Source organism: Mobula birostris, chromosome 2 (assembly GCF_030028105.1).
Source record: "Mobula birostris isolate sMobBir1 chromosome 2, sMobBir1.hap1, whole genome shotgun sequence".
Lineage (NCBI taxonomy): Eukaryota > Metazoa > Chordata > Chondrichthyes > Myliobatiformes > Myliobatidae > Mobula > Mobula birostris.
The window spans coordinates 174,875,108-174,902,818 of NC_092371.1; the positions used below are offsets into that span (position 1 = coordinate 174,875,108).

General features: G+C 40.9%; 1 protein-coding gene across 1 annotated transcript in view; it reads right to left on the bottom strand.

The window, feature by feature from the left end:
• Nucleotides 1–27,711, bottom strand: part of csmd1a (CUB and Sushi multiple domains 1a) — a 2,254,753-nt gene that overhangs the window by 348,503 nt on the left and 1,878,539 nt on the right. The window contains exons 34-37 of the mRNA XM_072251121.1: nucleotides 27,445–27,648; nucleotides 16,104–16,228; nucleotides 14,165–14,261; nucleotides 9,669–9,773 (exon numbers count right to left, since the gene is read on the bottom strand). Coding sequence (XP_072107222.1) covers nucleotides 9,669–9,773; nucleotides 14,165–14,261; nucleotides 16,104–16,228; nucleotides 27,445–27,648 — 531 coding nt within the window. The remainder of the gene's footprint in view (nucleotides 1–9,668; nucleotides 9,774–14,164; nucleotides 14,262–16,103; nucleotides 16,229–27,444; nucleotides 27,649–27,711) is intronic.

The following is a 27,711-nucleotide window of genomic DNA, read 5'->3' on the forward strand; positions in this document are numbered from 1 at the left end:
GTGACTAGTGGTGTTCCTCAGGGGTCGGTATTGGACCACTGTTTTTTGCATTATTTGTCAATGATTTAGATAATGGAATCAACAGTTTTGTGGCAACGCTTACGGATGATACAAAGATTGGTGGAGGGGTAGGTAGTGCTGAGGAAGCAATGCAATTGCACAGGACTCAGATGAGTTGGAAGAATGGGCAAAAAAGTGGCAGATGGAATACAGTGTTGGAAAATGTGTGATAATGCATTTTGATACAAGGAACAATAATGCGAACTACTATCTAAATGGGGAGAAAGTTCAAACATCAGAGGTGCAGAGGGACTTTGGAGTCCTCGTGCAAGACTCCTGGAAGGTTAATTTACAGGTTGAATCTGTGGTAAAGGCGGCAAATGCAATGGTAGAAGTTATTTTAAAGAGAATAGTACTGTATATAAAAACAAGGAGATAATGCTGAGAATTTATAAGGCACTTAGTCAGGCTGTACTTGGAGTATAGTCAACAGTTTTGGGCTCCATATCTCAGAAACAATGTGTTATCGTTGGAGACAGTCCAGAGAAGGTTCACGAGGATGATTTCAGGAATAAAGAGGTTAACATAAGAGCAGCATTTGGCAGCTCTGGGCCTGTACTCACTGGAATTTAGTAGAATGTGTGAGGATCTCATTGATACCTACTGAATGTTAAAAGGACTAGATAGGGTTGATGTGTAGAGGATGTTTCCTATGGTGGGGGTACCCAGAACTAGGGGGCACAGTCTCAAAATTGAGGGGTAACCCTTTAGAACAGAGTTAAGGAGGAATTTCTTTTTAGTTAGAGAGTAGCAAATCTGTGGAATGCTCTACCACAGTCTGCAGTGGAGGCCAAGTCCGTGCTTTTATACAAGGTGGAAGTTAAACATTTTCTGATTAGTCAAGGCATCAAAGGATGTGGTGAAAAGGCAGGTGTATGGGGTTGAGTGGGATCCGGGATCAGCCATGATGGAATGTTGGAGCAGACTCGATGGGCTGAATGGCCTAATTCTGCTTTATTTCTTATAGTCCTTCAGGTTGGAGGAGCAACACATTATATTCCATTTAGCCTCCAACCTGATGACGCGAATATCAGTTTCTCCCACGTCCAATAGTTTTTCCCTCCTCTTTCCCTTTTCTTCAGTTCCTCACTCTGGCCTCTTACCTCTTCTGTTCACCTACCCATCATCTCGTCTGGTGTAACTCTTCCTTCCCTTTCTCCTATGATCCACTCTCCCATCCTCTTACTTCATTCCCCCTCCCCCACCAACCTGTCTTTACCCATCACCATCTAGTTTATCCTTCTCCTTCACCCCGCCTTCTTATTCTGGCATTTTCTCCCACCTTTCCAGTCCTGATGGCTGGAAACATGACTATTTATTCATTTCCATAGATGCTGCCTGAGCTGCTGAATTTCTTCAGCCTCTTGTGTGCATCGCTTTGGATTTCCAGTACCTAGAGAATTCCTCGTGTTTATGGATTGCAAGTGGACCCCTGTTTGTAAAATAATGAGGCTGGAGTGCACAGCAACACTTAGCAGCAAAATGTGCCCCCAGCCTCTCCATCTCTTCTGCTCACTCGCTCATTGATCTTCTCCTTGTGTCTTTCTTTTTTGTAAAATACTTTCTCAATGATGAATTAACTGTAAACATCCTCGCCAATGTCTATGTCTTGCTTCAAGTTGTATGGGACATGACAAAGTCTAAGGGTGAAAAATATATCTCAAAACTGTCAGCGGCATTGGTTTATTATTACTGTTGTCATGCGTAACAAGATGTCTCAATTCTGAGAGTCTGGGCCAGGGGTTGGAGGTTGAATGCCCACCATCTGGAAGTTTCAGAGTCCAGAACCAAGGACTGAATGCCCAGATGTGGCCAGGTGTGAGGCACCTGGGAGGGAAAGGGCCTTGTTTGGCTGTTGCCTTGTTTCTTTCTGTTGTTGCTGCTGCTGCTTGAGTTGCTCCGCTAAAAATTGTGGGCATTGAAAGCTGGCTCTGGAATGCATGAAAACAACTGCGGGCAAACCCCAGCACGTCCTTGGCTGTGCTGGTTGCTAATACAAACAACACGTTTTACTGTACATTTTGATTCACATGCAGTAAATAAATCTGAACAGGATATAGGGAAATGTTTGTCTTGAACTGAGAAGTAAGTTCAATTCTAACTGACTGGCAAATGATAGTGGGACAAGTATCACTGCCAGAAAGGTAAACATGATTATGTATCCATGTCTGTAGACAGCATAGAAAAAATGTATTTGCTCTGTAACTTTACATATTAAATGTTTCATCATGTCATGTCAATAATGTCTATATCATTAGGCGTACACACAGCTCGCGGACATAAAAGACACCACACGCATTAGCTAATAATTATCAGTCTTTAGTATCTACCCCAGTTTTCAGCATTGTCAAGAAATCGGACTCTGGATGAGGATCCCGAACACTAGGCCTTGAACATTTCTTGATGATCCTCAGAAGACAGTGATGAACTTTTGCTTGAGTTACTAAAGTGCTTCTGTGAAGGGACATTAAACAAACAACACAATGCACGACCTTTAGACCATGATGTTGTTCCGACCCTTTAATCTAGTTCAAGATCAATCTAACTCTTTCCATTTTTTTTCATCCATGTGCCTACCTGGGAGTTCTTAAGTGTCTGTATTGTATCAGCCTGTACTACCACTCCTGGCAGTATGTTCAATGCACTCACCACTGTCTGTGTAAAAAAGAACTACCTCTGACATCCCGCCTACAGTTTCCTCAAATCATATTAAAGTTTTTGGTTGAAAACCTTTCTCCGAGGACAATGAGTGATGATGATCACTCATCACAAGCCTGGGTGGAAGGTATGGAGAATCTGAGATGTCCAGCGGTCAAGATCCCCCTCTTGGCCTCACCAGTGTAGTCCAAAGGAAAGCTTATGAAGCAATACATTTGGCACCAGCTTGGCTGCAGCAGCTGCCAGACTGATGTTCAATGACGTCCAGCTGCCTTAGGAGCTCCACTCCAGATTTGCTGTCTGGGTTTACTCTCATAGGCTTAGTCTCTCCTGAGGCTGCCCACAAGGCAGTGGGGCATATTAAAGTCATGCTCTCTTGTATTAGCCATTTCCGTCCTGGGAAATAGTAATCATCAGATTAAGCACCATCTGTGGGATGGGGGTGGGGGGGAGGAACTGTGAACATTTTGGGGGGTCAAAGCCAAGTCTTGATGCAGTATTTCATCCTGACAGATGCTGCTCAACCTTCTGTGGTCCTCCAGGGTGTTTGTTGATTTAGATTCCAGCATCCACAGTCTCTTGTGTCTGCATATTTGGAATATAGAGCAGGTCGAAGTGCAGCTGTATATGCAGGTACAACTGTCTTCAAAGGTACTCAAGCAATCAATAAACTTTTAATGTTTGTGCAAAGGGGCTGACAAACGTTGGTCCAGAATTTCCCGAATAAATTCAGCACTCACAATCATGATTGTTGGAATTCTCCCAGGCAACTGTCCAAAGGCCTTTGACACACGAGGTTGCTATATAAGATAAGAGCCCATGGTATAACAAGAAAGATACTAGTATGGACAGAAGACAAGCTGATTGCTGAAGAGTGGAACTAAAAGGAGCCTTTTCTGGTTGGCTGCTGGTGACTACCGGTGCTCCATGGGGGCATGTGTTGGGACCACATCTTTTCATGATACATGTCAATGATATGGATGATAGAATTGATAGATTTGTGGCCAAATTTGCAGATGATACAAAGATGGGGAGGGGGGGTGGCAAGTAGTGAGAGGAAACATGGAGTCAGCAGTAGGAATTAGACATGTTAGAAGAATGGGCAAAGTAGTGGCAGAGTTGATAGCAAGAAAGGCAAATGCAATGTTAGCATTCATTTTGAGAGGACTAAAACACAAGAGCATGGATATTAAGCTGAAGCTTTATAAGGCATTGGTCAGACTACAGTTAGGAATATTGTGAGTAGTTTTAGGCCTCTTATCTAAGAAAGGATGTTCTGGCATTGGAGGTTCTTGAGAATGATTCTGGGAATGAAAGGGTTAAGGTATGATCATTTGATGCTATAGGCCTGTACTCACTGGTGTTTTGAAGAATGAGGGGGGATTGCATTGACATCTATTGAATATTTAAAGACTAGACAGAATGACATAAAGAGGATGTTTGCAAAAGTGTGAGAGTCTTGACCAGAGGGCAAAGCAACAGAATAGGAGGATGTCTCTTTAGAACAGAGATGAAGTGTAATTTCTTTAACCAGAGGGTGGGGAAATCTGAGCAATTCATTGTCACAGATGGCTGTGGAGACCAATTCAATGCGTATATTTAAAGGCGAGGTTGATAGGTTCTTGATTAATCAGGGTGTCAAGGGTACAGGGAGAAGACAGGAGAATGGGGTTGAGAGGGACAATAAATCAGCCATGGTGGAAAGGAGCAGTGGACATGCTATGTTGACACCTCCATCCAAAAATGGCTGGTTATGGGCTGTGTAGGAGGGAAGGGTTAAATCAATCATAGAATAAGTTTATATAGGTTAGCCAATACTATGTCAAACTGTTCTAAATTCTAACACACAAAGAATGGCTGCACTTAAACCCATTTGTGCTTTCATGGCTGCTCTGACTTTACTGGATTTGACAGGGATACGGATCACTAATGTTTCATTCTTCAGGCAATTCACATCCACAAAGATGAAGACAGATAGAAGCTAATCTTCATTTGTCAGCTGCAGAGAATGTGCTTCACCAATTTAGTGTTCACCAAGATTATCTAACATTTTATAGTTTCTTCTTTGCTTCAGTGAATTGATAAAATATAATTCCTTAAAATGTGGCAATGTTGGAATTAACTGTGAAGTAGATAAACTAAATATATAGTTAGCATATATCTTACTTCCATTGATATAGCTGTCAGTAAAACTGGCACATCTAGAAGTTTTCCATAATGTGGCTTTCAATAATTTAATGAAATTCTTTATGTTGCTGAACATGAAATTCTAATCAGAACACAACAAAAATCTAGAGCATATCGTTTCAAAAAACTGGAATATCAAATATAAAGCAAAGCCATAAACAAACCATAAAGAAATTCCTCAATAATACTTGAAAATAACTTCAATTCTTGTATTGAATACATTTAAATAGATGAAAAAGGCTTTCAAAGGTAGATCTAATCAGTAAAATAAAGGGACAGATCCCCAAGCCCTCATGGAAGATGGCTGAGCAAGTCAAATACAGATCAAAAATTTACGCACATTTAAAATTGGTTCACATAGAATGTAGAACATCGAACATTTCAGCAGAATACAGCCCCTTTGGCCCACAAGGCTATTCCAACCTTTTAACCTACTTTAATATCAATCTAACCCCTCCTACATAGACCTTTATTTTTCTATTATCCATGTGTAAGAGTTTCTTAAATGCTCAGACAGTTTCTGCCTCTACCACCACATCTGGCAGGGCGTACCATGCACCCACCCCTTTCTGCGTTAAAAAAAAAACTTACCTCTGACATCCCCCTGCATTTTCCTCTAATCACTTTAAAATTATGCCCCATCATATAGCTATTAACACCTTGAGAAAAGGTCTCTAGCTAGCCACTTGATTTATGCACCTCATCATCTTGTACACCTCTGTCAAGTCACCTCTCATCCTCTTACACTCTAAAGAGAAAACCCCCAGCTCGCTCAACCCATCCTCAAGGTATGTTCTCTAATCCAGGCAGCATCCCAGTAATCTCCTTACACCTTCTCTAAGGATCCATATCTGTCCTATAATGGGGTGATCAGAACTGAATACAATATTCTAAGTATGGTCTAATCATGGTTTTATAAAGCTGCAACATTACCTCTGGGTGTTGAAATCAATCTTTTAGACATTTATGTTGCTATTTCAGGAAGGTGAGAAGACAAGAGAATGAGCAAACAACCACAACCAATATCAAGGAACTGCTCCAACGCACCAAACTGTGGACACTGATGCACCTCTTCAGGGTTATATGTCCATTCTGATACAACCCATTATGCTGTGACCATCACTTCTCATAGACCAGTAAATACCATTCACACCTCACCTGTTTGAATCTATGATCCCTGAGGAATGCCCAAACAGGAAATGAAACACACATCAGCTGTCTTAGGAAGAAAGGAAGGCCAGATTTAAAACAACTTAGGAGGCATAGATTGAGTGGACAACCAAATTATTTTTCCCAAGGCAGAAATGGCAAATATAGGTTAGATTGATTTTAGAGCAGGTTAAAAGGTTGGCACAACATTAGGGGCCTCAGGACCTGTACTGTGCTGTAAGACTCTATATTAGATGTAACATGAGGACAATAGGCTCAACATCTCTTGCTCTCCGTATGTAATTTGATAAATGGATTGCTTGTGTTTTTAGAAAGATCTAGTGGCTGATAAACTTAGTGCATTTCAAACCTTTTGAGTTCATTGTAAACTTACCCCTTTGATATCATTAAATATATACCATTCAGATCATTAAGTCTTCTGGAAATTACATATGATTTAGAACTTCGTGCTTTTAAACAACAATTTAGGAAATACAATCCATACCACCAAAAGATCCAACCACTAACGACAGCCACCATCTACTCTTGCCCACACTGCCCCAGACTATGTGGATCCTCGATCATCCCACACAGCCACCTGAGGACCCACCAACAAACAACTCCTTAGAACATCATACGTGACTTGAGTGATCGCACTACTACTATAATCCATATTAAATTATACCTAAATGTCAAAAAAACTTTCTGAACAAGCTTAAAAAGCAATATCATAAAAAGACAAAATTGGAATTGGTATGTTATTTTCATGCTGACCTCAATTTTCAGGCTGAATTATCTACCAACTGTTGTAAAATTTTTAATGTGTAATTCCCATTGTTATCACAAGTGGCTGAGACTAAATAAAAGCAAGTTTTCAAAATATTTTTAAAAGCTATAACCATGTTTTGTTGGAAACTAAGAGAGCACATTCTTGGCTGGTAAACAACTGCATTATTAGGTGAGTTGCTCCATGCAGCGACCTATCTGTTATCACTTTAACTCAGATTTGTACTGAGCAACTGAAATTGTTCAATTCAAGTCTATATTCTTTTTGCAAGAAAATGTGCTTTCCACTGCTGACATTCTGAAGGAGACAGAGAAGTTGTAGGTTCCAGGCCACCAGGTTCAAGAACAGTTATTACCCTACAAGCAACAGGCTCCTGAACCAGTGTGGATAACTTCACTCACCTCAACAGAGAACTGATCTCACAACCTATGGACTCACTTTCAAGGTCTCTACAACGCAGGTTCTCAGTATTATTTAGTTACAAATTTATTATTATTATTATATTTGCACTATTTGTCTTCTTTTGTACATTGGTTTGTCAGTCTTTGTGTGTAGTTTTTCATTGATCCTATTGTACTTCATTATTCTATTGTGAATACCTTGCAAGAAAATGAATTTCAGGGTAGTATCTGGTGACATACAGTAGAAGTACTTTAATCTTTGAATATGACACAAAATGCCCAGTGTACGTATGAGAATATAGACCTCCTGGCAGTCATTGGCCCCAAGGAATTTCCATGAATCCACACATCAGCTATCCCTTCCCCCTCCACCTTCTTATTCTGGCTTCTGCTACCTTCCTTTGCAAACCTGATGAAGGGTCTCAGCCTGAAGTCTTATCTATTTATTCCCTTCCATAGATGCTGCCTGACCTACTGTGTTCCTCCAGCTTTTACAGACCCGACATAGAGTAGGGCACAACTTTGTTGAGCACCTCACTCTGCCTGCAACAGGTAGGATTTCCCAGTGTCCACTCACTTTTAACTCCACTGCTCAATCCCATTCTGACATGTCGGTCTATGGTGTCCTCTACTGTCACAATGAGGCCATCCTCAGGTTAGAGGAGCAACACCTCATATTCCATCTGGATAGCCGCCAACCAGATGGCATGAACATTGATTTCTCTAATTTCAGGTCATTTTGTCCCCCTCATACTTCTCTCATCTTCCAATCTCCATTCAGGCTCCCCTCTAATCTCGTCTCACCTATCTTCTCACCCTGGTGCCCCTCTTCTTGCCCTTTCTTCAATGGTCCACTCTTTTCTCCTATCTGATTTCTCCTCCTTTAGCACTTTACCTTTTCCATCCATCACCTCCTAGCTTCTTACTTCATTCAACCTTCCACCTCAACTTGTCCCACCTGTCACCTGCCAGCTCGTACTCTTTCCCCTCCCTCCACTTTCTTATTCTGGCTTATTCCCCCTTCCTTTCCAGTCCTGATGAAGAGTCTCTGCCTGAAATATCAACTGTTTATTCCCTTCCATAGATGCTGTCTGATCTGCTGAGTTCCTCCAGCATTTTGTGTGTATTGCTCTAGGTTTCCAGCATCTGCAGAATCTCCTGTTTGCAATGACAACATCAACCTGCTCGCCACCTTACACTGAAGAGGTTAACACATTGCCAGATGGTTTCAACAATCAAAATATTTCTTAAGCCTTTCCTCTCTCCTTTGCAAAGGAAAACAGTTTTAAATATTCAGTAGTTAAAGAAGAGAAAACAAGCACAATAAGATAAATACAACTTCAGTTATATCGTAATTGGTGTTAAAATATACAATTCTCATGCAGTATTTGAGAGGAATGACACTAAGCATTCTAGCTATTATTATATACTTACTTGCTGTCATTATAACAAATTTATTCCAATGAAACCAAACTAAATTGTGCGCTAATAGGTTCCCATGGGAGCTTAAGTTGCTATGAATAACTTATTTCAATGCCAGCTAACTTAATAGCTGCAAAATTCATTGGCAAATGCAATCAGTCAAAATATACTGGCTGCACTCAAGGAGATGCATGACAATAGGGTTATACACTGCTATACATCAGCACTATTAACTAAAAGCACTGGACTGCCGTTATTTACTGTTACATTTACTTCTGGGGTAATTTTATGTGCATCAAATTTACTGCCATCAGAGCAATGCAATGGAATTTCATTTCAAGATTGTTTAATGTCATATCCAGTACACAAATGTGAAGGAAATAATTGTTACTCTAAATCCGATGCAGCAAGGAGAGACTTGAGGCGTATGGTGACTGGAAGGTGTTTAGAGGCATAGATAGAGTAGTCGTCAAGAGGAGAGGATCTCCATGTGAGCATGAGATAAAGGAGCAGAATTAGGCTTTTTGGTCTATCAACTCTGCTTTGCCATTTCATCATGGCTGATTTACTAATCCTCTCAATCTCATTACTTTACACTGAATTACTTCTCGGTAGTTAAACTGATTTAAGCCAAACATGAATCCATTATTTTTTTTAAATTATCACTAATATTAGAGACATTTCAAAATGCCTTTGACATCTGCGAGATGTCAAGGGGTGTCAGGAAGGTGTTGAGGTGGGATATATGGGGTTGTAGGGGCCACGAGAATGCCAGTCACTATTGCTTGAAGAGATTGGACCCCACAGACAGTGAAGTGGAGAATAGTGGACACCATTCAAAATTAAGAAATATAGAATGCAACAGGAGTCACAATGTACCAGGAACTATGCAAAATTAAATCCCTGTTCTTTGACTCTTGAAGATGCTCCATAAACAACATAATACCAGACAAAGGACTTGACCTTGGTTCTACTGAACTTGTCAGCATCACCGTTTCACTTACTTTTGTATTCCAGGTGATAACCTGCCGCTGCCACACTGATATCAGAATGAAAGTGCAGGTAGAGTTGATTGGAGGTGCTGTTCAATAAAGCAGGCACAGTGGTACCTGAAATGATAAATCAACATTTCATCCTTTTCAATCCAAATTAGCCTGGCCTGCAAAGAATTAAATGCAAACATCACCGTTGTAAATAAGCAGAGCTGCACGCATAATACAACTCAGATTATCTGCGATCACAATCGCTGAGAGTTATTCAGGTATTCCTATTCCTTATCTCACTTCAGCAGACAGGAACCCTAGAATCAGCAACAAACCACAGAGGCTACTTGCTTTGTGCAGAGGTTTTCATTATTGAAACCTCGTCCTTTACTTGGAATTCCGTTTCACCATTGTAAACATATTTTTAGAAAGGATAAGGCAAGAATCATAGAAACCACAGCCAGAGAAGATCTATTAAGATGCCAAGTCTTTTTTGATTGGAGGGTTCTAGATGTGAGTCTGTATGGTCTGGTAGAAACATCATATTCTTGTTGATGAAGAAAAGAATTAGTCTACCATTGATATAGTAAAGGTGTAGCTGGAGGGGGATACAGGAAGGAACAGGAGAGAGATGAGCATTACTGACATCCTGTGCCACAAATAGTTTAATGTTTTGGAAAATACAGTGATGTGTCAGGTACCCCTACCTGGTGGATATTTAAATCTTTTCACTTCAACCTCTTTGGATAATGACACCAGGTAATCACTCCAACCGCTACCTTTGAGATGCCCATGTAAAAATTCCATACTTGGAGTATTGCATTCAAGTCTGGTCACCTCATTAAAGGGAGGATGTGGAAGATTTAGAGAGGCTGCGCAGGAGATTTGCCAGGATTCTGCCTGGATTAGAGAGCAAGTCATAAGAGGTAAGGTTGAGTGAGCTAGGGACTTACCTCTTTGGAGTGAAGGACAATGAGAGGGCATTTGATAGAGGTGTACCATATGATAGAAATAGATTGAACGGACAGCGCGAGAACTTTTTCCCAGGGCGGAAATGGCTAAGAAGCGCAGGGATAGTTTTCAGTGAAGTAAAGGGATAGTGTCTCCACGACCACTCCAGGCAACATTCTAGGCACCCACCACTCTGTGTAAAAATCTTGCCCTGCACATTTCCTTTTAACTTCTCCCTCTCACAAATGTACCTCTAGTATTAGAGATCTCAACCTCTGGGACAGAAGTTACTGTCTCTCTAGAGTATCTATGCCTCCCATAATCTTATGAACCTCTATCAGATCTCCTCTCTGTCTCTGCTGCTCCAGAGAAAACTGCCCAAGCTTGTCCAGCCTCGCATTACTGTACAAGCTCTCTAATCCAGGCAACATCCTTGTGAACCTTGTCTGCATGGTCAAAGAACACCGAGGCTGTCTACAAGAAGGGTCAGAGCCGTCTCTATTTCCTGAGGAGACTGAGGTCCTTTAACATCTGCCGGACGATGCTGAGGATGTTCTATAAGTCTGTGGTGGCCAGTGCTATCATGTTTGCTGTTGTGTGCTGGGGCAGCAGGCTGAGGGTAGCAGACACCAACAGAATCAACAAACTCATCAGTAAGGCCAGTGATGTTGTGGGGATGGAACTGGACTCTCTCACGGTGGTGTCTGAAAAAAATTGCATGCCATCTTGGTCAATGTTTCCCATCCACTACATAATGTACTAGGTGGGCACAGGAGTACATTCAGCCAGAGACTCATTCCACCGAGATGCAACACAGAGCGTCATAGGAAGTCATTCCTGCCTGTGGCCATCAAACTTTACAACTCCTCCCTTGGAGGGTCAGACACCCTGAGCCAATAGGCTGGTCCTAGACTTATTTCATAATTTACTGGCATAATTTACATATTATTATTTAACTATTTATGGTTCTATTACTATTTATTATTTATGGTGCAACTGTAACAAAAACCAATTTCCCCCGGGATCAATAAAGTATGACTATGACTATCCTCTCCAAAGACTCCACATCCTTCCTGTAATGGGAATTGAATGTAATGCTCCATTCTAAGCATAGCTTTATAAAGTTGAAATACAACCTCCTAACTCAAAGCCTCGATGACCTAATGAATGAAAACATGCCACACACCTTTGTTACCACCCTAATCAGAGGAGATTTAGCAGGATGCTGCCTAGATTAGAGAGCACGTCTTAAGAGGAAAGGTTGAATAAGCCAGGGCTTTTCTCTTTGGAGTGAAGAAGAATGAGAGGTGACTTGATTGAGATGTATAAGAAGATAAGAGGCAATGATCGCATGTGTAGCCAGGGATTGGAGGAAGGAAATAACTAATATGAGGGGGCATCATTTTAAGATGATTGGAGGAAAGAATAAAAGGGATGTCAGACGTACTTTTTTCTTTAACACAGAGCGTGGTGGGTGCATGGAACACCCTGCCAGGGATGGTGTTATAGACCGATACATTGGAGATATTGAGACCTCAGACCTAAGATCTCTATATTCACACTTGGAAATTTGTGTTCGGTTCTGATCACAAGGATTTGAAAGCTTTAGAGACAGTGCAGAGGGGTTTTACCAGGATACTGCCAGGATTAGAGAGCTTGTCTTATAAAGATAGGTTGAGCAAGCAAGGGCTTTTCTTTATGGAAGAAAAGAAGATGAGTTATAAATTAATAGAGATGTGTAAGATATTAAGAGGCATAAGACAGATTTAAGGTGCTTGGAAGTAGGTACAGAGGAGATATCGGGGTAAGTTTTTTTTTCCAAGTGGTGAGTGCATGGAATGGGCTGTCAGCGACGGTGGTGACTAGAGATACATTTGTGAGAGGGAGGTGGAGTCTTTTAAGAGACTCTTAGACAGGTACATGCAGCTTAGAAAAATAGAGGGCTATGGGTAACCCGAGGTAATTCCCAAAGTAAGTACATATTCAGCACAGCATTATGGGCCGAAGGGCCTGTATTATGCTGTAGGTTTTCTGTGTTTCTTTAATAGAGGGGACAGCCAGTACCTTTCTCCTGGAGCAGCAAGCATAAACACAACATTGTAGGCTGAGTGGTCTGTAGTTTAATGGTTCCTTCTGAATTGTTCCATTTAATATTAGAGAATGTACACATTACAGTACACAAAATGGAACTCTAACTCTCCACAGACATCCTTTAAACAGAAGAAAAACCCCAAAGAATAAATAACAGAAAAAACGCAAGAACCCCAAAGCTACCTGCCCCTTCCTACACACAAGCAGCATCAATCCTCTTCCCTTCCCCAATTATTCCAGCAGAGAGCATCAGCACTCTCAGTACCTACCATGTAAGTAACAGCAAACCCTCAAAGGCGGACCGTGGTCAACAGTCCATCAAAAACTACTGTTCATCTGAACATTTCAACATCCCACAGGCTCTCTCTCTTACCAACAAGGGTGAGAGGGAGATAACACTCCTTCCACTGCAAGAGGAAGCCAAACGGCTCACTATTTCGATATTCTGTGCTCTGTGACTTTGCAAGACAGAATTAAAACAATGAGGAATAAACACAAACTAAAATATAGAACAGTTCAGCACAGGAACAGGCGCTTTGGCTCAAAATGTTGTGTTGAACCAATTAAATTAGCAATCAAATGGCTAACTAATCTCTTCTGTCTACAAAATGTCCACATCCTTCTATTTTTCTTATGTTCATGTGCCTATCCAAACATCTCTTTGAAGTCCTAAATGTTTCTGCCTCTACCACCATCCCAGGCACCCTCCACTCCGTGTAAAATCTTGTCCCGCACATCTCCTTTCAAATTACCCACTCTCACCTTATACCTTTGATAATCTTGTGAAACTCTAGCAGATCTTCCCTCAGTCTCTGGCACACCAGTGAAAACAACCCACGTTTGTCCAACCTCTTGTAATCCAGACACTCTCTAATCCAGGCAACATCCTGGTAAACTTCTTCCGCACGGTCGCCAAAGCATCAACATTTTTCCTGTAATGGGGTGACCAGAACTATATGCATACATCAGATGTGGCATAATTAGAGCTTGATAACTTTGACAGCATAGATTTTTAGACCTGTTGCTGCATATTTGCCTTTCTCTAACTCAGTGGGCAATTGAGCTCAAGTTAGGCCTCGTGAAGTGGTGCTTATTGTGGTGTGCACAAAGTTTGCTGAAGTATAGGTGCAGTGAAAAGCTTGCAGCAGCATTACAGGCACATAGGACTTAGACCACATTTTCCAGATCAGGTTTAACATCACTAGCATATGGTGTGAAATGTTGTTTTGCAGCAGCAGTATATTGCAATACATAGTAAAAATACAAACTATTAATTACAATAAGAAAAAAATATTTTACACACACACACAGTCACCATTTATTGGCACCATCTCACCTGGGACCAGTCATCACCTCAAAACATTTTTGGCAAAAGATGCCCTTATTTCATTTAATTTATAGACAGAGAGAAAAAAACAATGACTAGCTACTTCTTTTGAGGAAAAGGTAGGTGTTATTGGATTTGACTTTCTTACCTGAGAAGCTCCCAAGTCTTGGTGCTGTTGCATCACCGCCATCATATATTTCTAAGGAGTCCCAGTTGTGTTCAGTGGCGAAGCTTATCACTTGAATCTATTCAACAAAATCAGTATTTAATTGCAGTAAAATTCACCATCCGATGCGATCACTACACTTCCATTTTACTTATTTAGCGATACAGTGAGGAAGAGGCCCTTCTGGACCAACAAACCTCACCACCTGGCAACTCATTTATTTTAACCCTAGCCTAATCGCAGCATAATTTACAAACCTACTAACCAGTACGTCTTTGGGTTGGGAGAAAAACCAGATTAGCCGGAGGAAACCCACATGGTCAGAGGGAGAACATACAAATTTCTTACTGATGGTGCCAGAATTGAACTCTAAACTCCAACGTCCCAGTGCTGTAATAGCGTGGCACCCTATCTCACCTTATTTTCACGTTACTAAAAGATATTTGCTCAAAGCATGTGCAAATTGTTGTGTATTTAATATTTGTGTAATGTAATATTGTAAATATATTTCTTGATTAAGCATTCTTCATTGTTTACATAATTCATTATAGGTTATATATAAAAGTACGCAAATGGCATACATCATTACGCCACCACGTCATAAGTAAATGCCTCACTAAAGTAAAATGAAGTAGACAAATTCATCCCATCTCCTCTGTTTTTCTTTCAGTTAGTTTTGTGAGTTACAAAACATAACAAAGTATTGAAACCAAACTACTATTTAGTCGTGATGACTACTTGGTCATGTACACCAACCTTCTGGATGATATATCCAGAAGGTTGTTGTAGGTTACAATGAGATATTGACAGGATAGAGACCAGAGCTGAGAAATGGCAGATGAAGTTCAAAATGCAAAAGTGTGAAGTGGTTCTCTTTGAGGGTCAAACTTAAAGCAGAATACAGGGTTAAAGGCAGGATTCTTAACACTGTGGAGTAGCAGAGAGATCTCGGAGTCTATGTCTATTGTTCCTTTAAAGTTGCCATGAAATTTGATAGGATGATTAAGAAGGCATATGGTGTGTTAGCCTTCATTAGTCAGGGATTGAGTTCAACAGCCATGAGGTAATGTTGTAGCTCTATAAAACACTGGTTAGACCACAATGGAGTATTGTGTTCAGTTCTGAGCACCTCATTATAGGAAGGATGTGGAAGCTCTAGACAGTGTGTAAAGGAAATTTAGCAGGATGTTACCTGGATTAGAGAACGTGTCTTGTGAGGATAGGTTGAGCAAGCTATGTCTTTTCTCTTTGGAGCAAAGGTAGATGACAGCTGACATGACAGAGTTGTACAAGATCATTAGAGGCATTGATAGTGTAGACAGCCAGAGATATTTTTTTCTGGGGCAGGAATGACTAAGACGAAGGTGCATAACTTTCAGTATGACTGGAGGAATATAGGGGAGATGTCAGAAAGGGGTGAGTGCATGGAATGCACTGCCAGAGGAACATTTAAGAGACTCTTAGATAGGCACATGGATGAAAGAATAATGGAAGGCTATGTGGGGGGGAAGGGTTAGATTGATTTTAGACCAGATTAAAAGTTTGGCACAACATTGTAGGCTGAAAGCCATGTACTTCACTGTACTGTTCTATGTTCTAAATACTAACTGCACAAGAATTAAACATGTAATTCAGCAATGCCTGGCCATTCTGTTCCCTGTTATATGGCTGGGATGTGTTATTGCACTGAGCCTGATGACTGGAAAACAACTGCTCGGCACAGGCAAGAATTAAATGGTGTTAGTCCTGTGGAATTCTCTCCCTTTACTTCTACAATGTAATGCTAATTAGAACAAGGGACCAATACTGTCAGACTAGGTGTAAATAGAATTTAATTACTCTCTGATTTATGGCTCATAAGTCAAAGGTGCCGATGTAAACTTAAAGCAAAAAGTGTTCTTTCCGCATACAAACAACTTGCCTGTATACCTGCTCCCTCGGTTACCGTTATCTTCCACACGCAGTTCAAGCTATTACCATATGGCTCTGGATAGCCAGGAGAGAGAATGGTACCCCTGCGGTCCGTCAGGTTCCCTTCACAGGGTACTGGAAGGAAAAATAAAACATCTTAAGGCGATGCCATGACACTTCACAATTGAGGAACTGATGTAGATTCAAGTCTGAAAGCACTTACCACCACGCTCAAGAACAGCTTCTATTATAAAACTATTGAACAATTCCCTAGTACGACAAGATAGACTCTTGACCTCACAATCTACTTCATTGTGACCTTACTATCTGCTGCACTGCTCTTTCTTTTTAACTGTAATGCTTTATTCTGTACTCTTATTAGTTTACACTGTACCATCCCGATACACCATTGTAATGAACTGATCTGTATGAATGATATGCCAGACAAATTTTCACTGATACATGTGACAGTAATAGACCAATTTATCAATTAGATATACGAATGCAATTCATTTCAAACAGCAATGGTCAAGGATTGAGGTAGTCTTGCTGCACTGACTCAAGTTCCACAGAAGTGAGTGCCCAGATTGACAAATGCACTGTGCTGATCAGAGCCCATCTTTCAGGACTTATAAATCATCCCTCCTCTAATCAGAAACTATATTGATCAGTGAGCCATAAAAAGAGATTCTGCGGATGCTGGAAGTCCAGAGCAACACACACAAATTGTTGAAGGAACTCAAGCAGATCAGGCAGCATCTATGGAGGGGTTAAACAGTTGACATTCCAGACCAAAACTCTACATCAGGACTGGAGACCTCACACCTTCTTATTTTAGATTTTTCCCCTTTCCATTCTAGACCTGTTGAAGGTCTCAGTCCAAAACATCAACTGTCATTCTCCTCCACAGATGCTGCCTGACTTGCTGAGTTCCTTCAGCATTTTACATGTGATTCATTCACAGCCCTTTACAAACATCACAGCAGCATTTTCTAATGAGTTGTGTAAAACACAAATCCAAAACCTGTATGGTTTAAATTACATCACTTTCTCCATTATCTGATCTCACCTATCCCATAACTTCTTATTCTGGCTTCATCCCCCTTACTTTTCAGTCTTGATGAAGGGTCTCAGTTTGAAATGTTATCTGTTTATTTCCTCCCCCCCCCCCATAGATGGTGCCTGAACTTCTTGAGTTCTTCCAGTATTTTGCGTGTGTCACTCTAATGATAACTGGTAGTTAGGCACTAAGCAAAATTGCTGCCAATATTAACACTTCATCATTACAACTGTGCACACTTTCAATGACTACTCTTGATACCCAAAACAATAACTATTACAAACGCCGAGATCCATACTCAGGACTCTTGTTCTGGAAAATCTTAAATATATCAGCCTTGAAGTGTAATTTTCTTACTTTTACTTTCACTTTGTTTCTTTTAATAGCATGTTTCTTTCGCTCCGATTTAATTTCTGCACCTAATCTCACAGTAAATCAATTCCCTTTAATTTACTCACTTGGTTAGTCTTTCCTCTGTTTATTTCAGTCTCTTTGGCTTAGGTGATTCTGATTAACTGTCCCACTGAGTTAAGGTAACAATCAGGTTACAATAAGAGGTTACTTTACAAGTAGCACCATTAGAGGTAATTAATTCATTGCTGTTTAATTCAGCTGAGAGAATGGTTACCTTTGATAACATGATATTGTATGATCCACTGTGACCAAAATTAAAGTCAAAGAGTACTAATAGAACATAGAACAATATAGCACAGAAACAGACCCTTCAGCTCACAATGTTGTACTGAACCAATTAAATTAGTAATCAAATGGTCAACTGAACTATTCCTTAAGGGGACAGATTGACCCATGGCTAGAACCACTGAGCATTACAACAGATCAACAGGCCCTTCCACTCAAGTATTCCATGCATTTGTGCCTAGTTCCATCAACCACATCCAGACCATATCCCTTCACACTCTCTTATCCTTGTACCTATCCAAACTTCTCTTAAGTGTTGCTATTGAACTTCTGTCTCCCACTTCCACTGGCAGCTTGTTCCTCACTCATACCACCCTCTGCCTCAACTTGAGAAAAGCACATTTCGCCTTCAGTGTATACCTTAATATGCATTGCAAATTGAACAATCAATGCACATTTGATTACTGCAGCTTTCCGCTAAACATGGAATCGTTAGTTACCTCCTGGATAAAACTGAGTGCAAGTCAAGTATATTGGTCCAAATAAGAAAAGTGATGGACATGGTGAAAGTTACTCAACTATGTAAGTGCTGGTCTGGAAATACCAGCTCAGCCAATTTATATTTGTAAGAAATGACATTGCATATGAGAGAAAATTATAACTGTGATGATAGAAAGTGATTAACTTAATTTGCTGAATGTCCCCAGCACATCCTTGGGTATAATGGTTGATTACACACGAACAACTCATTTCACTGTACGTTTCAATATGCTAGATAAAGAAATAAATCTGAACCCCATTTCACTCAGTTCAAACCTTTACCCTGCTATTGCTTGTATGTGTATTTGCTTTGCCATAATTTGTTCTTTGTACACATGGAGTATAGTGTGTAAACATAAATCTAATTTGTGTGTATGTGAATCATCATATGATAGCTCAAAGGGAATTGCGAACTGATATGGAAAAAGAGCTGATTCAGAAGTATTACCACCACATGTGAAAGGGGAATCAACTGCTTCAGGCGAGGAAGTGATTTTGAAGAAGTATCAGCATCTTTCCTTTGCAAGTCACTGAGAGACACTTTCTTCTGAAATAACATTTTCAGTGTTGCCTTGAGATTGCGTCTTTCTACGTTTTCAGACTGTCAGGGAGGATGTACAAGAGCCTGAAGACTCACACACAATAATACAGCAAAAGCTTCTTCTCCTCTACCATTAGATTTCTGAATATCTTGCGAACCCATAAACACAATTTCGTTGTTCCTTTTTCCTTTGTGTTATTTAAAGGAGTTGTGAGGGGCAAGTTTTCTTACACAGAGAGTGGTGGGTGCCTGGAATGCACTACCTGGGGGTGATGGTATAGGCAGAAACATTACAGACCTTCAAGAGATGGTTAGATAGGAAAATGAATGCAAAAATAAATGGAAGGATTGTGTAGGTAGAGGGGATTAGTTTAGTTGGCCATATGATTACTATTTTAATCTGTTCAGAACAACATTGTGGATTGAAGGGCCTGGTCTTGTGCTGTATTTTTCTGCATTCTACAGTAGTGTTCAAAAGTCTTAAATGCATATACAATATATGTTTACCAATATTAATAAAAACTTAAGACACACAAATGTTGCTGTTTCAAGGACAAATAAAGAGATGAGTGCCTTTCCAACATGTGCTTCAAATCAAATCAAATTTAACCCTTGCAGGAAATAATACAAAAACCTTACAGTATTGTGAAAGAGTCTCAAGCACACTAGATATATATTTGGGCCTAAGGCTATTACACAGTACTGTATAGTCTACATATCTTGTAATTCATAGAAATTTTATGCCTTTGCAATGCAGTGGAGCTGCAAAACAAACAAGAACCAACTTTATTCACTACATACATTTACATGTATTAGGAATTTGCTGTCGTGTGTTGATCAGGATGAAATGTGCAACATACTAACAGTATTCATATCATACATGATAGTAATAATAAACTGGATTACTTTATTAATAATATAGCAGAGAGGCGGAGCGAAGTCGAGACAGTGCTAAATGGCGACTCCTTTGCTTACATCTTCTGAAACAACTACTTCTATCTCTGATATCTCTTTTTTTCCTTCTCAAGGTTCTTTTGAAGACACTAACCTGGAGTTACACTCTGACTTTGGTTCCTTGAGGGAGTGGGACGCGCTGTCAGGGTCTCACGACTGGCCACTTTTTGATATCCCAAGGATTCAGCCTGGAAGACTACAGTGCCTTCAGGATGGCTCTGAAGATGGGCTGATTTTAGACCAGTGCCCCTAACAGAAGTACCGCAGGAGAACACTGGGAGCAGTGGGTTAGCTGCCATGAGTTGGGTGTCCAGAGAGCTGCCAACTCTCCAGGCGTAGAGCTCAGAAAAAGCGATACAACAGCCTTTTAACATCGTAAATCAGCAAGTTGTTGTTATGTCTCCTCTCTCACTGTGAAATGGGGACACCTCTTTTTCCTTATTAGGGAGCGAGAGAGAGCCTGTGGCATGTTGAATTACTGGGTAAGTGAATAGTTTTTGGAGTACTGCAAACCTGTGTCTTTATTGATGCTTGCTGCACACTTGAGTACTCGGTGGAGGGTGCTGACACTTTTTGCTGGTGGTGGTGGGGGTTTTTTGGGGTTCTATCATTTAACTGTCATCCATTCTTTCAGCCACACCTCTGTTTTTACGGCTGTTTGCGAAAAAAAAGAATTTCAGGATGTATAATGTACGCATTTTTCTGATATTAAATATACCTCCTGAAATCTATTTGAAACCTATTGATTATGATTTATTATACTATTGTTGCAATTATCAAGATGTTTTTCCTCCTTTGAAACTAGTACTGGGTGTGATTGTGAGTTGCGAGGAAAATGAAAAGCAGCTTCAAGACAACTTATACCATCTGGCTGCAAGGAGGCATACAGAAGAGAGATTGATCAGCTGGTTGAGTGGTGTCACAGCAAAAACCTTGCATCCAACATCAGCAACACCAAGGAATTGATTGTAGGTTTTCGGAAGGGTAAGTTGGGAAAAGATATTGATGGCTGATTGATGGGTCAGTGTGTAAGCAGCTTCAAGTTCCTGGGTGTCAACATCTCAGGTGAAATATCCTTGGCGCAGCACACCAATGCATCGTGAAGAAAGCATATCAATAGCTTTATTTCACCAAAGATTTTTGCAAATTTCTACACATGTGGTGGAGAGCATCCTAACTGGTCATATTGCCACCTGGTATGGAGTCTCCAATGAACAGGATTGAACGAAGCTACAGAGGGCTGTAGACTCCACCAACTCAGTCACGTGCTCAACCCTCCCAATTAAGGATGACATCTCCAGAAAGTGGTGCCTCAAGAATGCAGCACCTTTGGGCCCTTCCCAGCCAGGATATAGCCTCTTTTCATTACCACCATTAGTGAGGAGGTACAAAAACTGGAATTCACATGCTCAGTGTTTTAGGAACCGCTTCTTTCCCTCCACCATCAGTTTTCTGAATGGTGCATAAACACTACCTCACTAGTTTGCTCTCTTGTTGATCTACTTACTTTGATCTACATTTCCTATTTAACATATAGAAATTTCTTTTACGTATTGCACTGTACTGCTGCTGCAAAACAGAAAATATCCTGTCATATGTCTATGATAATAAACCCAACTTATTCAAAGTTCAAAATAAATAAATACTGCATACATACTCACCATATACTACCTTGAGATTAATTTTTCTGCAGGCCTTCACAATAGTACAAACATACACAACAGAATCAGTGAAAAAGTGCACAAAAAACACAACCAGTGTGCAAAAGATAAACTGTGCAAATATTCTAAAGTCACTTCCTTTGACTGCTTAACTGTGTGAACATTTCAAGGAAGTCTGGCAGCAAATTGATCTTTAATCCTCTAATTAATGGACTCTGACTGTAAAGCCACAGTGCTCTGTTCATTACCTTTCTCCATCCAGTCCTTTAGTCCATTGCCTTACCTCATTCTTAGATTCTGACTGTATGAAAAGGATAAGGCTCATCCATCGTCATCGATGAAGACCTCGACACTATTAGTACATTTTATGAGGTTGAGTTGCTAGTTCGACACTCAACCCAACACGGATGGAAAGCGTGCCTGGGAGCGGCTCGACTGGATTCGAATTTGGGAACCTTTACTCCTGGAGTCTGGCGCTAATGTCACTGCGCCACCAGCCGGCTTGATGATGTCGAGACTAACGCTTGATTTGGATTTAAGTGAGGGAGAGTTGCGCAGTGTGAGCCTCACTCCCTCTTCCCAATTCCCATCTGGATCCAGTGGCAAGACAAGAGTCAAGACGACTGGAGATGGGACTAGGCGCAGTGAATGACCAGGAGCTCTTCTGTGTCTTGTTGTGCTCTACGCATTCCACGACGCTAGCAGAGACCGCCTTCTTGACTGTTGGACCTTCCATTGGTCTCGTCCACTCAATCCACCAGAGTCTGTCTTCACATGCTGGGATAGACAACTCCCTATCTCACCGAGGGTTTGAGACCCATCAGCTACCCTAACCTGGTTTAGCCGGCTTGTCGAAGCCATTGGAAAGGATACAATGACACAAAGGATATACTGTAGAGAGCATTGGGAATATGGAACAGCATTTGGATAGCTACGAGGGCTGGGGCTTAGAGGAAGATGGGCTGAAGACAGTGGGGACTAGCTGTATGGGTGCCATGATTGGCATTGACTTCTCAGGCCAGAGGGCTTCTATCTGTCCTGGATTGCAGTATGACAATATAACAAGCTGCCAAAAGCAGTAGCAGAGGAGACTACCATTATCTGTGGTCATAGAACATTACAGCACAGTACAGGCCCTTCATCTCACAATGATGTGCTGACCTTTTAAACTACTCTAAGATCAATCTAACCCTTCCTTCCTACATATTTCACCAATTTTCTATCGTCAATGTGCCTATCAAAGATTTTTTTAAAAATCCAGATATATCTGCCTCTACCAGCCCTGGCAGGGCATTCCACACACCTGCCACACTATATAAAAAAATTGCCTCTGATATTCCACCCCCCCCCATACTTTCCTCCAATTCAACCCTCTCACATGAGCCATTTCCACCATGGGGGAAAAAAAGGTCTTCTGCTATCCATTCAACTTATCATCTTGTGCTCCTCTGTCAAATCACCTCTCATCCACCTTCACTACAAAGAGAGAAGCCCTAGCTCACTCAGCCTATCTTCATAAGGTATGCTTTCTAGTCTAGGACATATCCTGGTAAATCTCCTTTACATCCTCTGCAAAGCTTCCACGTCCTTCCTAGAAAGAAGTAATCAGAACTGAACACAATATTCAAACTGTGATCTAACAAGAGGTTTTTTTTTGTTATAGAGCTGCAACATTACCTCACAGCTCTTGAAATCAATCCTCCAACTAATGAAGGCCAACACACCATACGCCTTCTTAACCATCGGAGAGCATTTATGCAGGTTAACTTTTCTCATTGGAACATACGAGAATGAGGGTTGATCATAAAAACATGTGTACAATAATGAGGGATGTAGATAGGGTGAAAGTGCATGGTCTCTTTCCCAGGGTTTGTGCATCAAGAACTAGAGGGCACAGTTTTAAGGTGTGAAGGAAAAAAATTTATAGAGACCCGAGGGGCAGCTTTTTCCAACTTAAAAGTGGTCAGAATGAGAATCAGGCTTATTATCACTAAGATATGTTATGAAATCTGCTGTATTGCATCAGCAGTACAGTGTAATACACACTGTAAAAACTATAAATTATAACTAGAAATGTCGAGCTGACAGAGGAAGTAGTTGAGGCTGGTGCATTTGACAATATTTGAAAGTACTTGGCAAGGTACATGGAAAGGAAAGGTTTAGAAGGACGTGGAACAAACAAGTACAAATGGGATTCATGGTTGGCATGGACCAGTTGGGCCAAGGGGCCTGTTTCCATGCTGGATGACTCTATGATTCTTCTGTTTGTTCATTTCCAGCTTAAAATGCAGCTCATCTCCACTGCTACATCTTTTCTCTCTTCCCCTGACAAATGAAGGCTGAATGTAATGCAGAACAATGCACAATGTGCATAAGCATTAACCTCACAATTACTGTGTTCAGCAAAAGCAGGCACCCACTTAATATGTTCATGTAAGTTTCCTTCATCTACTTCTTTACAGCCCATATTAACACAACAGGGTCATTACATGTGAATGTAGCAGACATTCATCAGTGAAAGTCAAGAACAGTACTCCGTTGACAAGGATGACTAACAATGATAAATATCATTAAAATATTCCTCACGTTCACATTCAGCTGGAGAACACAGCTTGTTTTTTTTATGCATTTAATTCCAAAGAAGAGAAAATTTATTTAAGATCCTCAATACCTTTGTGAGAAGCCCTGAAGAAATTAATAATTTGTAGTACTTCTTTCTCTAGAGTCTAGGAAACAGCTGCTGGAGAAATACCGGTCATCTATCAATAGTGTCAGCAATGGAGAGTCCCAGAAAGAGCAACATATTTGTGCTGCTCTCAGTAAGGAGTGAGGCAACACAAGAGGACTCAGCAAAGAGTAAAGAGATCTTTTAAAGATTTCTAACTTTAAGTTACTAATCCTAACCTGTAGAGTACATCTTTAAAGTGTGGGAGGAAACCAAAACACCAGAGGAAACCCACGAGGTCACAGGGAAATGCACAAAGTCCAGACAGACAGATGTGGGAAGTGAACCCTGATCTTCCTGCTGGTGTTGTAAAATATTGTGCTAACTGCTATGCTACCATACACTGCACAGACCTAGATAGAGACCAAGACGGTGGGAATATAACTACTTTAAGGTACTCAGTCCAAAACATTGAAGGTTCATTTCTCTCCATAGATGCTGAGTTCCTATGGAATTTTGTGTGTCTAACTTGTGCAATTTTGGTCTCCAACTCTTAATGATGAATACTATCAGAATAATTTCTTGAGGGTTGTTGGGTCTATAATTTTGACTTTCAGGAAGTGGGGTGGGGTGCACATCAATGCTGATGTCAGGAGGGCCGTCTTAATCTTCCCCTGGCCTGACTTTCCTCATCCCTTCAGATACTACCTTACTTTATGTGACCTGATAATTGAATTTCATCACACTGTTTTGCCTTCCAAACTCTGGCTTCATCACAGCCTGGAATGGAAACACCAATGCCCTTAAATGGAAAACCCTACAAGTAGTGGATACAACCCAGTATATCATAGCTAAAACCTAAGTTAGCTAAATTTTGAGCACATCTACACGGAGTACTGTCCAAGGAAAGCAGCATCCATCATCATGGACGTCCACCACTCAGATCATGCTCTCTTCTCATTGCTGCCATCAGAAAGAAAGTACAGGGGCCTTAGGATTCACACTACCAGGTTCAGGAAAAGTTATTACTCCTCAACCATCAGGCTCTTGAACTAGTGGGGGTAACTTCACCCACCATCACTTGCTCCATCACTGAATTGCTCCTACCTCCCATGGACTCATTTTCAAGGACTTTTCATCTAAATATTTATTGCTTATTTATTTTTTTTCTTTTGTATCTGCTCATTTTGTTTTCTTCTGTACACTGGTTATTTGTCCACCCTGTTGGGTGGAGTCTTTCACTGATTCTATTACAGTTCTTAGGTTACTGAATATGCCTGCAAGAGAATTAATCTCAGGTTGTATATAGTGACACACATGTATTTTGTAACACATTTACATTGAACTTTGAAGAGATACTGCAGATGCTGGAAATCCAAAGCAAAACACAAAATGTTGGAGGAACTCAACAGGTCAGGCAGTATGTATGGAAAAGAATAAACAGTCAACGTTTTGAGTTGAGACCCTTCATCAGGACTGGGAAAGAAGAAGGAAGCAATTCTGGCTTCTTCCCCATTTCTTTCCGGTCCTAATGAATGGTCTCAGCCTGAAATAGCAACTGTCTTCTAGGACTTCTGGCCAAGATGGCGCCTGAATACACCACTCCTTTAGTTGACATCTTCTGGATAGATCATGAAACCATCTTTTTCACTACTTCTATATCTTTTACATTTGTTTCTCATCTTATATGTGATTGATTCTGAAACTGTTAGAGCCTGCATTTTGCTGTTTGGAGATTATTTCAGCACTCTGCAGTCTCTGAGAGGACTCTAGGGGACAGAGGCAGCATGCACAAACATTGTAGCAGGCAGGCCGCAGGGTGGGGGACAAGCCGATGTTGGACACATCGCCAATTAAAGCTTCCATTGTTCGCTGATTAGAGGGACAGGGAGGTTGAAGTATTGAAGCGAGTGCAGAGGGTAAGCGTTGGATGCTTGCCTTTTGATCAGCTGCTCTGTACTGGAGAGGAAAGAGCCTGCTACAGCGCCTGGAGAGTGTTGCCTAGGCTTTTTCTGTGTTTTGATTGTGGACTGACATTATAGACTCTCTTTTTCAGTCTCATAGTTTTTATATCGTGCTTTTTTCTTCTGATCTTTTTTTTGTGTGTTGGGAGCAGAATGTGGGTGTTGATGTTTCTAATCTACTTTGTTCATTTTTTTTGTGTGGGGGAGAAAGGATTGGGATGTTAGTCTGCCTAATCTGTTTTGCTCTTTTTTTTTGCGGAGAGGGGATTTGGGGGTCGACGTGCCTGATCCATTTTGCTTGGTTTCTGTGCAGGAGGGGAGATTTGGGGGTTCATGTGGCTGTTTCATTTTTGTTCATTTTTTTTGCGAAGAGGTGGGATTTGGGGGTTGCTCAATTATGTTGCATTTCTTTTTTTCTCGGTTTCATGGTTCCCCAGAGAATTAAATAATTTCAGAGTTGAATACTTTGATAATAAATGAACCTCTGAATATTTGTTTGTTCATCTCCTGATCTCCTGTGGTCCTCCTGCAAGTTGTGTGCATTACTCATAATCTCTCTCTTCTTGGACTCTATACACAGCTTTCATCGGGCTAATTGTTGAAGAGGAAATGTTAGTCAAAGTGTTGTCTAACTACAGCACTCCAGAGTTTGACCATGATTCATCCAACATCTACTGATTGTAAAAAGGTGGACATTTATAAAGTGAATCAATGCAAGAATCACACACAAGATGTCAGAGGAACTCAGCAGGTCAGGCAGAATCTATAGAGGGGAATAAACAGTCAATGTTTCAAGAGGAGACCCGAGGTGTTGAATGTTCATTCCCCTCCAGAGATCCTGCCTGACTTGGTTGATTAGAACACAGATCCTAGATAAAAACATACAGAGGCTTCACCTCAAATATGGTATGAAATATTTCTGTCACATATCCAAAGCAATGGTCACTTTGAGCAAGGAAAGAATCACTGAGCACAGAATATTATGGCACAATACAGGGTCTTCAGCCCACAATATTGTGCCCAGCTTTTAACCTACTGAATCTATCTAACCCTTCCCTCCCACATTTTCTTTCAGCATTTGTGTGTGTTGGCTCAATATTTCCAGCATCTACAGAATCTCATGTTTATGGAATGGAGAATCAATTGTTTTTGTAGCTGATCGGGCAGTCATGAAATGCTGTTTATTGAGATACAGCACAGTTGTGATAGCTTTTATGGTCAGTAAATTTGCATTCATTACCACCTCGCTGAAAAGAAAACAATTGCAAGTTTCAACACACGCAGATTTCCTGGATCACGAAACAGAAACAATTTCCTCCACACTTACCTGCACAGCTTGGTATCGTGTCATTCCACTGCGCCAAGCCATTAGGCACAGCGTGACATCGAATGGCTGTGGAGCCCTGAAGGTGATATCCTGGGTTGCATTCGAAACGGATAATGGAGCCAGCGGAAAATTCCGATCCTATTCTCCGGCCATACCTGGGCTCGGGAACCGAGCTACATTGAGTGGCGCTAGTACGTGGAACAGCTGGAAAGGAAAATAATAATTCAGGAAAATTCTCCCATTACATGACCATAATGCAACAGGGAA